The sequence below is a fragment of the Alnus glutinosa genome, chromosome 9, assembly GCF_958979055.1.
Source record: "Alnus glutinosa chromosome 9, dhAlnGlut1.1, whole genome shotgun sequence".
Taxonomy (NCBI): Eukaryota; Viridiplantae; Streptophyta; class Magnoliopsida; order Fagales; family Betulaceae; genus Alnus; species Alnus glutinosa.
The window spans coordinates 5,255,677-5,270,174 of record NC_084894.1 but is presented as its reverse complement, the minus strand read 5'-3'; the positions used below and the strand labels follow the sequence as shown (position 1 = coordinate 5,270,174).

Below are 14,498 nucleotides of genomic sequence, written 5' to 3'. Positions count from 1 at the left end.
AGAAGTCTTCGAGCTTCGGACAAATGTATTCCAACAAATATTTGTTCACTTTTTTCTATTAAGACTAATTTGCCGTTAGGGTATTATATGTATTGGCCATTTTTGTTAGGAGGAAGAGAAACTCCGTATCCACAGAGCAGAGGAGGACTAAGTTAGGCGTTCGAACTCAGTTGAGGCGGCGGGAAAGGACACTCATTTTGAAGAATACTTTTCATAAAAAAAAAAAAAGAAAAAAAATTATTCTTTCACGGTCGATGGCCGAGGCCACCAACCCATGAGAGAGTGCTTGGTTGGCGAAGAATAATCCAACTTCTTTACGGGTGTTGTTTGATTGGTAGATGGAGATTTCTTTAAAGGTAAGTGGAATATGAAACCGGGGAGATCAAAACTCCTTAAACCTTTATTTCTGTTGGACTCGAACATTTCAAGAGAAGAAGAGTCCTCGTTTGGATCAAGTCCAGGAATTTCTAAGGCATCCCAACAAAACCCACGTTAATCATAAAGGTAATCAAAGTTTTCTTTATTCTTTTCGTAATTTGGTTGCTAGAATCTTTGGGCTACTCGATTTTTGTTCAATTTCGGTTAATTCCCTTAAAGGGTCTCTGTGTTTTGTATTTTTGTAATGTTTTTTAAATGTTAGGTTTGTATTAATAAGAAAAGACCGATAAAATTATGGGTTGCAATAAAATTGAAGCTGCAGAGGAGAGAATATCGTGCGTTTGAAAGATAAAAGAAACAAAATTGTTGAATATGTGTTTCAAGAAAAACTCGAGATCTATAAAAGAAATTGTCTTTATGTTGCAATGCTGTGGAAGGTGACTTAGCCAGCACACTTACGTTGTAAAAACAACGCTCGGGTATGCTGAAAATGTTTGGGAGAGCAAACCAGTACTAGCACAAAATGTGAATATTACCAGAACCAAATTAAACTTATTTCATAGAGTTAAGAGTTCTCAATTCAGGAGCATAATTCAAGTGAAGTGGGTAAGGGTCGCCTAGAATGTGGTTGGCCATTTTTAAACCAGGAGGGTATGAAAATTAAGTCAATTCAAAGCTTCTTTTTTTTTTTTTGAAAATCCAAAATTTCACTGTGAAGATTTTTAATTCAGAAGCAATGATTCTGGGAACAATCGAACAGCGTGAATATCACTCTGGGGAGTTCTGAATTTATTGAGGTTTAGTTCCACAAATTTGAATTCCAGTTCAATTCTAATCTTGTGCATCCAAAGACAATTTCAGAACCTCAAAGTATTATGTTTCCAATTGTTTCTTGTGGGTGTTTGTGTCTCATCTTTATGCTGTGGATGGTTGTCAACGGATTAACTTGTACCTACTGTTATAGGAATATGAGTCCTGCTGGTGGTAGTAGCACTCACACAGTTTCCGGATGATATTACCCAGCTTTGGAATTATGTTATGAAAATAGACAAGATGGGAGTGGGGGGGAGGAAATTGTAGATTCTATTGAAACTATTGTCACGTAATTTTTAAGGGCCATATACAATAGTTAAGTCTCACTTGCTAAGAATATTGGGTCTGGGAATTCGAGAATGCTCCAAAATGACACCTCAAGATATTCAAGAGAATTTTTTTCTCTTGAACTAGTTCCTTTGACACCTGCTTTTAGTGTACCCTCATCATCTCCTGGTGCAAGTTCTGCTTTGGGGCATCTGCCTTTGGTTCACCTAGGCAGGAGTTTTTGAGCCAAAGAAAAGGAAGGCTGAAGAAGGCACAAGCATAGAAAAAAAAAAAAAACATCAAACCTTGAGGCTAAGGAACATTTAGATGCTGAGGATGCCAGGATGCTCTGTGCAGCTGGCTTGCCTCTTGAACTTGTGCGAAATCCATACTACATACACTCGTATATTTATTTTCATTATTCATTTTTTTTTTATAGGTAAAACTACCGTTGTACGTGTTGAAATTATACTCATCTTCATTTACATTATAATAATTATAAGAAATAAATAAATAAATTCATCAAAATAATAATAAATAAATAATACAATAAATGTTAAAGGAAATATCAAAGAATAATAATTCATAATAATATAATAACTACACTCGTATTCTTTGCTGCTAAAAAGAAGGAATTCAGTATTGTAATTGATGGATGAATTGATGAACAATATTAACTGCTTGTGCATTTCATGGCTGTGACTGAAGATTGGCCAATACTTTTGGAATTCATTAAATGTTAAGGTAAATATGAAGATGAGAATTTTCTTGCCATTCTGATTAGGGAGGCAGTTGCTGAGGTAGAATGTTGTTCAAGCAACAACAAACAACTTGCACCTGTTTTTTGGGCTGTAGAAATACTTGTTGAGGCCCAATATCCACACATTTTTTGGCCACCACGTGTGGCTGAAACCATCAATCTTGTTGTATGAAACCTGTGTGAAACAAAATTCAAAGAGATATTACATAGGATGAATGTAGGTGGAGTGGAATTATTGTTGGGGATGCTAATGGTAATAAAATATTTCATTATGCATCACTCAATGAGAACAGTCACTTTTAAACTATTTGCTTATTTGAAGATGCTTGTGATAGCAGGTACATGCTTCACTTCAGTGATTGCTATGCTCAAAACATTCAAACTCAAGATTGACTTTGAAAACATGGTTTAAACTTTAAAGAACATGGTTACACTCTCTAGACATACATTTTTTTTTTTTTTTGATAAGTACTCTCTAGACGTACATTTTCTAAAACATTCACAAGGATTCAGTGTGTTTGGGTGTTTGGGGCCACTACCTTGTATGTAGTTCACCATTTGGTTGCAAACATTAGTTCTTGGCCCTTCTTTCATTTTAAGCTGAAAAACATTTTTGTGCTTAAAAATGACAATAATTCTGAACATATACTGTTAGGTTGGTTTTTGCAGAACTTCTTTTTAAATTGTCTTTGTTATACGTTTGAATTGGTTATGTATTATTTCAATATTGCTTTCGCTGCATTATTGATTGACTCAAGTATTTGTGCTGTGATGTAGGCATATGCTTAGATATATTTATAATTCCCCAAGTTTTATGATATTGAGTTGCATTGACAAGGTATGTGATCTTTACATGTCATTAGCTGGAATAAAGTCCTGTCTGATATTCTAATCATCTGCTATGTCCTTTAACTGAAAAACATTAACAATCTTAGGGGACTTTTGCTGAAGTATGGATGTTCTTCTCTACTCATTAGTTGGACAACCTGTATAGTATGTCTTTGATATAAGGCATGTTGCACGTATCAATGCCCTTGGTCTCATATTCATGGCATATCATGTTTGACAATGATATTGCATACGTTTGGGAGTCTCTTGTTAATAGCTTTTATATAAGTATTGGTACTGGTCATTGCGCTTTTTAAGTGTTTTTTTTTCTCATCCTTAAATAGTTGCCTTATTTTTCTCTCTTCCATATTCTCATCCTTAAATATTTTTAATTCCACATATTGAAAACAACATTATTTGAAATCATTGGAACCATGGATTAAGTTGGTCTTTAGACCTGGCTTGGCCATTTATAGCCGATTGAATTTTTCATTAGCATTTGAGCGGAAAAGTTAGTACGGAATTTATGCAGTACTCAAGTCAGTCTTACAATCCCTAAATTGTCGTCATTTCCCATTTTTTCCAATTAATTTAGGCTAAATTACTGAGTTGATCCATGGGGTTTGGACTTGTATCACATCAATTCCTAGGGTACAAAAAGTTTCTCAAAGATCCTTGTGGTATACTTCTTTTTCTAATTGGTTCTTCTGTACAAATTTTGTCAAATTTTCTGAGGAAACCCCTATTAAATTAGAATCTTATGATTTGTGGTCTAGGTTAGGGATTTTCATGAGAGGCTTGTTTTCATTTAGAAATTGATCTGATCATTTCTAAATGTCACTTCGAATAAGTGCTATGGACAATGGTTTCTGTGTTTTTTTTTTTATTTATTTTTTTTTTGGGGGGGGGGGGGGGGGGGGGGTGTTTAAATGTGGGACCGAGTTAATGTCAATGAACTTGATCTTCTCAATGGGACACTTTTGATGGTTGGTCCTGTATTATTTCCACTCTCTGTGAAGACTCTGATGGTGACATTACATCAGCAACTTGGTAAGTTCTGAAATGCTTAGCTCTGTGCAGGTTAAGATGAAAACTGCCTCTTCCAATCTTCAAGAGCCAAAGAATCTCTGACTGATTGTGATGTCACCGAACCTTTTTCTTTAATAAAGATTTTGTTCTCAAGTCATATAACATTGATATTCTAATTTTCGGAGGGAAGATTTTTGTCTCGTCTTCTAATGCAAAAGTGTGGCTGATATTGCATCCATCTGGGATCTGGACCATGGAACAATATGCTTCTGCTACTTCTGTTGTATAAGTTGCATAATCCTTCCAATCTCAGGATCAGTCCACCAGTCATATAACGATGACCCCTGAGGAGAAAACTCTGGTTGAAATCTTGGACGAGCATAATCCAATTGACCTTGCCAGATACATAAACTATGTAACCGCCCCACAAGCTGGTGCAATAGCAACATTTTCCGGCACGACACGCGACAGCTTTGAAGGCAAAACAGTCTTGGAGCTGAGATACGAGGCATACAAACCAATGGCAATCCGATGCATTAAATCTATTTGTTCGTCTGCTAGATCCTCCTGGAGTCTCCACTCCATCGCAGTTGCTCACCGCCTTGGCCCGGTTCCAGTTGGAGTAACAAGTGTCTTCATTGCAGTCTCGGCTGTTCATCGAGCTGATGCGTTGGATGCTTGTAAGTTTGTGATTGATGAGTTAAAGGCTTCAGTTCCAATATGGAAGAAGGAAGTCTATGCTAATGGAGAGGTCTGGAAGGAGAATTCGGAGTTCCTAGAGAGGAGGTTGGAGCTTGGAAGACAGGATGGGGTCAGCGGTGGAAAAAATGTTGACTTTGAGGGGCATGTTAAAAAGGGCTGCTGTGGGGCTAAGGTTAAGGTGAATGGAGGAGGAGTTGCCAACATCAGCACCGGTCATGGAGGGTCCAGGGAACTTGAGTAGGGGGAAGATTCCATTCATTTGATGTTATCTCTTTCTTTTCTCCCTCAAAATATAATGAACGTGGGAGACATGTGGCAGCTATTGCTGTCCATCCTCTTGGTTGTCCACTTTTGTGACTCGGACAGAATTTTGAAACATTGTGTGGTGTCCTGCCTATTAAATCGGTTGGGAATATTGTACTAAAACCTTGTGTTTGAGCACATTCAATAAGAAGTGATTTTGACAATTATGGGCTTCCACTTTCTTTTTTTGGGATCCCCATTAGGCTAAGCCCATAAAGTAGAATGGCAGAGGCAGAGCCACACTAAGCCACAGGCCCACACCCCACAGCATTTTAATTAGGGATAAATGTAGGTTTGGTAATGTGATTTGGGATTTTAAAAAATATCTTTCTGAGTTTTAAAAAGTGATTAAAATTATTTATTGGGATAAGTTAAAAAAAAAAAAAAAAGTTTCTGCCATTAAAAATGTTGACAGAATTTGTTAGTGTGTTACTTAGCATTAATTAGAGTGCCACACGTCATTTTTTTTTTTTTTTAAAAAAAATATGTATATAAATATATATAAAAGGAAAAAAAAAATAAAAAAGAAAGAAAAGGTAAATGCAAGGGTGGTCAGGTCACCTCTTTTGGCCAAATAGAGGATGGCCCCATAGCCATTGAGGGTGGTTCGGCCACCCTCTCCAAATTTTTTGTTTTTTGTTTTTGTCATTGGAATGAAGTCAGTCACTCCCAAATGGCAAAAAAATAAATAAATAAATTGAGGGGTGGCCGAACCACCCCTTACTTGGCCAAAGGGGTTGGCTCGGCCACCCTTGCGTTTTTCTTTTTTGTTTATATATATTTTATATTTTGTTTTTAATATTTTATATTATTAATTGTGCATATTTTGATTGGTGCTAATGTGGCACATTAACGAATTCTATCATTTTTTCGAACGGCATAGATTAATTGTTTTTTTCTTGTTTGTTGCTTATCCCAAAGAGTTTATTAATCATGTTTTAAAAGGAAAAAAAATATTTAACCCCATTGACATATATGCGTTTTTTCGATCTTGCCTCAAATGCTTAAAAAGTGACAATATACCCCGCAAAGTTTCTAATTTTTGCAATGTTAATCATCTTTTCGGCATTTTCGTCTTCTCTTATGACAATTGCTTCTGATTTTTATTTTATTTTTTATTTTTTATTTTTATCTTTTTTTTTGGAGAGGTGGGTGTGTTGGAAATCCTCTCCAAGAAGCTGTTACGTCCTACTAGGAGATGCCTTTGGTTGTACTGATCGATCACATTGTTGCAATGTCTGTCATGGTATGAAGAGAGATTAAGGTAGACGTACAAAATTTAGAATAATCTTTGTTAGTGTAACAGTGTGGATCCAATTTGTCGAGAGGGGGGAGAGAATCTCTCTTCATACCATGACAAACATTGTGGGAGAAAAGTACAAAAGAATGAATAACAGTCCAACACTGATAAAGAGAAAGCGATATGTACGTACAGCTTCGATCTGTACAAGGCAGACAATAAAAACCAGTTTTTGGATTATTTAGAGTCGTAGAAAGAAGAACTAATAAAATTCCATAATAAAGTCTATCAGCTTAATTGGTGTAGTAAATATGGCTCCAATCTGTTGCTATTCAACCTATAAATAGCCTTCAGTCTGTTTAACACTCAAAGCCACACCCACTTCACAGTTATTTGTATCTTCCTAAAAAGCTAGCTACTAACAACTCTTTTCTTCTTATCAGAAGCTCTAAACTATGGTAAGTGATGAGCCATGCTATTATCAACTCCATACCTTTCTCTCTCTCTCTCTCTCTCTCATTAAAAATGCTCGGAGTGTTACAGTTTTTACTACAATTTTCTTACACACTACCTAACATGCATGGCAGTCCATAATTGGTGAAATGATTTGACAAGTTAGTAACTAATTAGTTATTAACAAGTCAGATTTTCTGCTTAATTATTTTACTAATTATATATGGATTGTCACGTAAATGTAAGGAAATCTGTAGTAAAAGTCGCAGTACTCCTAACAGTACTCTTCTCTCATTTTCTGATTATTGCTTCTCAATCTTTTAAATTCAGGATCCCAAGGAAGTGGATATGCCCCTCAGCCCATGGGGCAAGAGAAAAGGTGGATTCCTGGCTTGCATGTTCGTTTTTGGTAAGAATGTTCTTAATATTTGAAAATCAAATATAGCAATGCAAGGCTAAAGTACTTATATACTGATGTGATCCTGCGTGGACTAACTGATCATACTACTCTTTCTGTGATCTGTAGTGTTGGGGGCCTTCGAGAATATGGGATTTGTGGCTAACATGGCAACCATGGTTCTGTATTTTAAGCTTGTCATGCAATTTGATCTATCTGCTTCTTCAAACACTCTTACCAACTTCATGGGTTCAGTTTGGCTTCTCTCAGTCATAGGAGGCTTCGTCTCAGACACTTACTTAAGCCGGCTCAATACATGTTTGACATTTGGAACATTGGAAGTACTTGTAAGATTCATTACATCTATATCAAAAAATATAGGACAGAGTGAGGGACAGAGATTTTGCATTAAAAACAAATAAAAAAAATTGAAGTTTTAGGAAATGAGAGAGAAATAATTTGATTATGGGTTAGATAGATTATATGTAGGGGTGTTTCACTCATTTTTTCCATCTATATATGTTATATCAAAGCAATTCTTTCAAATTAATTAGATCATTATAACAAAGATGACAGTTCAGGGGATAATAAAGTGCAATTTGCTCTTTCATTCATCTATCCATTACATCATATCCTTTAATTTATGCTAGCTTTTACTTGCAGGCTTTAACGATGGTTACTATTCAAGCTTATTCAAAAGACATGCATCCTGATCCTTGCGGCAAGTCAAGTTGTGTCAAAGGTGGTAAAGCTTCCATGTTTTACACCTCCCTTTGTCTATTAGCAGTTGGTGCAGGTGGAGTGAAGGGGTCTATTGCAGCACTTGGGGCTGATCAGTTTGATCGTACGGACGAGAAAGGAAAGAAGCTCCTTTCAAGTTATTTTAATTGGTTTTTACTAAGTTCAACGATTGGATCCATAGTAGGAGTAACAGTGATTGTGTGGGTTAGCATGAACAAAGCTTGGTACTGGGGTTTTTTTATTGGCACGGTGGCTGCCCTTGTTGGATTCATCTTTCTTGCTCTTGGAAAGCCCTTCTACTGCTTCCAACCCCTGGGGAGCAGCCCTTTACTGAAGACTGCACAAGTTGCTCTCTCTCTCTCTCTCTCTCTCTCTCTAATATACTTGACATATCTCACTATTTCTAAGAAATAATTTGTCTCTGGACTCTGTTTCAGGTCATAGTGGTTGCAATTAGAAACAGAAGCTTATCAATACCAACAAATTCTGATGATCTGTATGAGATCAATGATGAAGATAGAGATCCATTTGAAGAAAAACTTTCACATACTAGCCAATTCAGGTAATGGTAGTATTGATAGAAACCCACACGGATAAGGGGATTGTTTGAGTGAAAGAATTATTCACTTCGAGTAGGAGAACACCACAATAGTGCCTTTCGAGTAGGAGAACACCACAAAACTCCACTCAAGACGGGAGAATAGAATACAAAAGGATGACACCTAAATTAATAAGAACTCCTAATTATATCCTAATCCTAATTTTAAATAACCTGATCCTAATTAATTCCAACTTAACTAATAAACCTATCTCACCCTAATCTTATTCTTAACAGGTATAAACTTCGCTCCTAAATGGAAAAGCTTGCACTCATCACATCCAAATTTTGTAGAACATTTGATTAGGACTATTATTGGCAGTGCTACATTTTGTGGCCCAAAATTATAGTTTTTCTCTTCTTAATGCCTATGAATGATTGCAATATGCCAATATGACTGCTTTTATTGAACCAGGTTACTTGATAAAGCTGCTATTCTTCATGAAGGCATGACTCCAGAGCCATGGAAAGTTTGCGCAGTTACCCAAATTGAAGAAGTCAAGATCCTAACAAGGATGCTGCCGATTATAGCAAGCACAATTATAATGAACACATGCATGGCACAGCTGCAAACATTCTCATTGTACCAAGGGTACTTCATGGATCCCTATATTGGCTCATACAAGTTCCCTACAGCATCAATACCAGCAATACCACTGCTCTTCATGTCCATCCTCATTCCCATCTACGAGTTTGTCGTCGTCCCTTTCGCTCGAAAGCTTACCGGCCATCCATCCGGCATCACAGAACTTCAAAGAGTTGGAGTAGGACTTGTTCTCTCTATTATTTCAATGGCTGTAGCAGGCATTGTTGAAGTGAAGAGAAGGAACCAGGCCAACAAAAACCCATTGGAGCCCATAAGCCTATTCTGGCTTTCCTTCCAATACAGCATTTTTGGAATTGCTGACATGTTCACCATTGTGGGATTACTGGAGTTCTTCTACAAGGAAGCTCCATCAGGAATGAGATCACTTTCTACTTCGTTCACCTATTTGTCCCTGTCTTTCGGCTACTTCTTGAGCAGTATATTCGTCGACCTCATAAACTCAATCACCAAGAGGATTGCTCCAAGCAAACAAGGGTGGCTGCATGGGGATAACTTGAACAATTTGAATCTTTTCTATTGGTTCCTAGCTATTCTTAGTAGCCTCAACTTTGCAAACTATCTTTATTGGGCATCATGGTACAAGAACAAGAAAGATACTACTACAGAGTCTGGGTCAAATCTAAAACACAGAATGAATCGATCCTACAATGACAATGAAGAAACAACTCATATTTTGAAATAAATGATTGCACCAGCTGGGACTGGAGAACCAGATGATAAGTTCATGAAGTCCTTTCTTCAATAATACAATGTACTATGGTGTTTAAATAAAAATAGATATGGAAATGTGTGTGTACCTCATGAACATCTCTTACAATATAGGCGTGACAAATATTTTGGCATCCCACAAATCACTTTCATGCAATCTTAGAAAAGGTGTTTTCACTTCTTTATTTATTTGGGAATTGTCCATAGGGGTGGTCTAGGATGACTTTCATGGTGGTTTGAGATCTTCTAATTTTATTTTTATTTTTATTATTTTTTTCTAATTGAAGTGGGGAAAAAGGGGTGTGCTCCCAAAAAATGCACCCAAAGCGAAAAATACAGTGCAAAAAAAAAGTAGACAATTGATTAAAAAAAACCCGGTCCTCTCAATAGAGGCCACATAAAGCGGTACTAACACCACATCGAATGGTGCAAGCAGAGACATGACCGTCTCGAGACCCTTCAACCCTACTCAGATCTCCAATACAAGAAATCCAGGCGGAGGCATGATCCTCAAAATACCTTTCAACTCTACCCAAACTTTTGACTGGCAACAACCACAACCATCACTGGTCGGTTGATCGAGGGCAGGAGCAGCACTACTAACAAAAGCATAAAAGGTGACAAGCACAATACAGTCTCCACCACAGGGATAAACCATACACAACCAGGGAGAAAACAAGCCACAAAATACACAAAGAATAGCAAAAAAAAAACCCCCACAAAATAATAGCACCAGTGGAGCAAGAGGCTGATGAATTGGGACGATGGCGTAACAACAAAAATTGTTCATAGAGTAAGTCTCACACGTAGGCGCGTGATGTCCACGCTATATATCCGTTGTACAATAAATTTGCAAAAAGGATAGATCGGAGATGTAAAAAGGAAGGGGAATGATCAACTAGTGGACAACCCCAAGACGCATTGGGGTGGGACCTACGTAGTATTTTTAGCATTTCCTAAAAAAGAATTATGTCTAACATCTCTTTTTATTAACCTCAAAATCTAGAGGTCAGTCCTATCCCACGTAACGCATTGTTATAAGGACACCAATGAGGCAACATTATTGTGTGATGGGCTCCTCGGAGTCTTCATATCAACTTTTGATGGTATCAGATGCAACGCAATGCTACCATAAAAAGGAAACATCAAATTAACATATATGGGACATACACATATAATTCTTCATAGGGAACCAGACCATAGCATACTACATAGTTTGATTTTCAAATAGTTGGACAAGCAACAACCAGAATAAATGCCACCTCAAAAAGGAAACAAAAAAATTAGTCTAATTAGATGTCTTTGTGTGACGTCTCACATCGCCCGAAAATGAAGATATGCTTATATGTATAAATGCATCATTTTTTATACAACGCGTTTTAAAGTTGTGATGGCCATAAACCTATCAAAACTTCGTAATTAAGCGTACTTCTGCGAGAGTAGTACTAGAATGTGTGACCTCCTAAGAAGTCTAGTTTTGATCAGATAAAAGTAGATAATATTGTATCGTTGGAGTGGGTCGTTACACCCTGCGTTATGTTTTCATCATGTACATTACTCCATATCCAGGAGAGAGGAAAAGAACAAAAGAACAAAGAAGACGACATCTTTGCTATCAATCACATGAATTAGGATGCAAAAAAGCAACGGTACAGATACTATCACATGTTTGCAGATTCGTCTTCAACCCATACAACCTTCCGTGACCACACAACCTACATTGATATATTAATCTAAAAATGCTATAATAATTCAGCATCACTTTGATCAACACCCAATCAGGCAAGTCAAATAAAGTGGTTGTCATTCTTTGTTAGGAAAGTAACCAAACATAGTTTAATTAGTATTTACAGATTTTATTCAAAAATAGTAAAAATAAAGTAACCAATAATTATTAGGACAGAATTAAAAAAAAGGCAAAGAGTATTTTGGTAATTCCCTATAAAAGCAGGGTTGTACATCATACAAGTTAAGCTGTTAGTGTGTCAGCACTGCATTTCCATACTCTTTTATTCCTCAGAAGCTCTTACAACCAGTCCAGAAGTTCACAAACCCCAAGAAGAATGGAACAGAGAAGCTACTCTGTGGGTCTTCTGTTCTTCATTCTCTCTTGTTCTATTCTTCTCTCTTTTTCAGGATCTGTTGAGGCTTACAAGAACTACACAGTGGGTGATGCTTTGGGTTGGTACGACAAACTTGAGAAGCCCAGTGTCAATTACCAGAAATGGGTTGCTGGCAAGAACTTCAGCTTGGGAGATTTCCTCAGTAAGCACCCAAAACCATCACTTGCAAAACCTACCTGCTTGTACTTCTTCTCTGTTTGTTACTCTTTTTAGAGCTTGTGCTAACTCTTATGTCATACTTACTGCCTTTTCTTGGAGTTTTTTTTTCTGTCAGTCATGCCTCAAACTAGTGAATTGCAAGTGAGTTTCTATTAGCTATATCTGATAGTTGAGGTAATCTGTAGAATCTATATAATTTTTTTGACTAATGAGTAAATGGTTCTTAATTATCTGAATTGACTAGGCAATGTATTTTCTGGCCCAGATTTAATCTTTGCCTGAAATTTTCAACAACTCTAGTTAGATGTAGATAATCCTGAAGTTTTCAAATTTACAACTGTTTGTTCTGATTTTTCAAGTTAATTTTGCTGCTTTTCAATGTTATTACGAATTAGACTTCCTTGGCAAATTAGAAGGAACATGAAGACAAAAGACCTCTCCAAAATTTTCTGATATATATTATAATCAAAATTCCATATTTGGTCAGTTTTCCTTCTTTTATTGAAAGTTGAGTAGGGAAAAGAAATCTTGGGGTTCACTTCTCCTCCTTTTCTTCTGGAAATGCATGCATGTGACATCTATATACAACATTGTGTAGTAGTGTTTGGATCCGGATCCTGCTATTTCCTGTCCAAAGATGAGAGGGCAGGAATAATTACAGGGGAATTGTGAGAAGGGCTATAAGGGATCCTGCCAGAGCAGTGCTTTCCAGTACACATGGTGTTGCTTTTCCCAATGTGATATAGAAGTTAGTAGAAGAGCCTAAGTGAAGAAAAGAAATCATTAAGAAAAAAGGGCATATAATGTTGTTGTCGGCAAGGGGTTCATGGACTTTTACATGAGACTCAGTTGTCCTACATGCACGTGTTTGCACGTGAAACTCAGCTGTAACCTGTAGGGAGCTACCTTTTATTTTTAATCAATTTTATAAGTCTTAAGAGTTATTTTTTACGTTACTTTTTCTTCTCTGCCTGCTGCTGTAATTAGGGTATATATATTATTAACTCTTAAACCTTCATTTTGAGGAAAATATCATAAAAAATGTACTTGCATAAAGAATTCACATAATTACATGTCATGAAAAATCTATTTCCAGCGGGTCTCACTTTCTTTTCTTGCAAGTATTCTCTGCAAACTTTTTTTTTTTTTTTTGGGTACTCTTTGGTTGGTGACTGTCGGTTACTCCTTGTTATCTATAAAAGCATGTTGAGTCTAAAATACCTTACCTCAGCACTGCAGCCATTCCCAAGAATATAAATAATATTCTCAGCACTTTGTTGGACGTGTCCATTAGAAAATTATGCAGAAACTAACAAGGCTAAGTGTATATAAAAGTCCCGGCATGGTTGAAACTCAAAATCTTAGACTATGATATTACGTTAAATCATCAATTATTTTCATGCACATGCATCTTTTATGATTTACTTATGTGTATGATCGTGATCTGTTAATGCAGTTTTCAACACGGATAATAATCATTCGGTTGTGCAAACATATAATTTGACCACCTACAAACTTTGTGATTATGACAATGCACAAGAAAACGACACCACCCAATGGTCGGTCTCAGATCCATCTGCCAGCAGCCCACATCCAGACTCGGTGGCAGTTCCACTGCTCAAAGAAGGGATGACATATTTCTTTTCAGGTGATTATGATGGTGAACAATGCAAGAATGGGCAGCGCTTCAAAATTAATGTCACTCATGGACAAGGGTTGCCGGAGAGCTTGAAAAGCCCTTCTGAAGAATCCCCTGGACCAATAAGTCCGAATGCCGGCGACGATGAATCGACACCGGACACTGTTGTCCCATCCAATTTTGATCACCCCCTAGACCAAAGTGATGATAAACAAGCATCTGGGTCTGTCTCATTATCAACTTACTGGCAGCTCATGGACAGGACAATAAATGGGATTTTGGTTTTGTTAGGGCTTGTTTGTTTGTTATGAAGAGGTTGAGTTCTTTACATTTTTTTTTTATTATTATTTATTTATTATTTCTCAAAGTTTCATTGAGACATGCTTGTGTGTTATAGACTAATTTTACTATTGTATTAATACAATAATATTATTGTATAGCAAATAATTTAAAATTATTCTTTTCTTTATTCTTGTGTGGTACGTTGGTTTCCATTAGGAAACAATAATGCAGCACTTCAAGCAAAATGCATGGGTCAATAATTTGAACTCAATATTGGGGAGCTTTGACAATTGATAGGGACAATCACATGGATGAGTCGGTTCATCAATGGAGATAATTAATTAGCCTTTTATTGAAGCAGTTGGGGTTGTCCAATCAAAGCTAATTATAAATTATTTCGGTAGCTAGAGTCCTATACTCATCATAATCACGGCTCGCATTTGAAGATGGGGAAAGCAAATTACAGTTGGC

At 36.7% G+C, this 14,498-nt stretch overlaps 3 protein-coding genes across 4 annotated transcripts; all 3 read left to right on the top strand.

Moving 5' to 3' along the window:
• Positions 1–207: 207 nt before the first annotated feature.
• On the top strand, positions 208–5,244 carry LOC133878375 (molybdopterin synthase catalytic subunit). 2 transcript variants are annotated; one of them, XM_062316925.1, is made up of 2 exons: positions 208–504; positions 4,127–5,244. In XM_062316925.1, the coding sequence occupies exon 2, from the start codon at positions 4,413–4,415 to the stop codon at positions 5,016–5,018; it is 606 nt and encodes a 201-aa protein (XP_062172909.1). In that variant the 5' UTR covers positions 208–504; positions 4,127–4,412; the 3' UTR covers positions 5,019–5,244. The 2 variants fall into 2 exon arrangements, with proteins under 2 accessions (XP_062172909.1, XP_062172910.1); XM_062316926.1 differs by lacking the exon at positions 208–504 and adding an exon at positions 3,007–3,056.
• Positions 5,245–6,697: 1,453 nt separating this feature from the next.
• LOC133878623 (protein NRT1/ PTR FAMILY 4.5-like) lies at positions 6,698–9,908 on the top strand. The gene is made up of 6 exons (XM_062317198.1): positions 6,698–6,778; positions 7,104–7,182; positions 7,300–7,517; positions 7,834–8,256; positions 8,349–8,473; positions 8,925–9,908. The coding sequence occupies exons 1-6, from the start codon at positions 6,776–6,778 to the stop codon at positions 9,796–9,798; spliced, it is 1,722 nt and encodes a 573-aa protein (XP_062173182.1). The 5' UTR covers positions 6,698–6,775; the 3' UTR covers positions 9,799–9,908.
• Positions 9,909–11,788: 1,880 nt separating this feature from the next.
• On the top strand, positions 11,789–14,214 carry LOC133877907 (early nodulin-like protein 18). Its single transcript, XM_062316359.1, has 2 exons — positions 11,789–12,089; positions 13,563–14,214. Exons 1-2 carry the CDS (start codon positions 11,888–11,890, stop codon positions 14,054–14,056), a joined length of 696 nt encoding a protein of 231 aa, XP_062172343.1. The 5' UTR covers positions 11,789–11,887; the 3' UTR covers positions 14,057–14,214.
• The last annotated feature ends 284 nt before the right edge of the window (positions 14,215–14,498 follow it).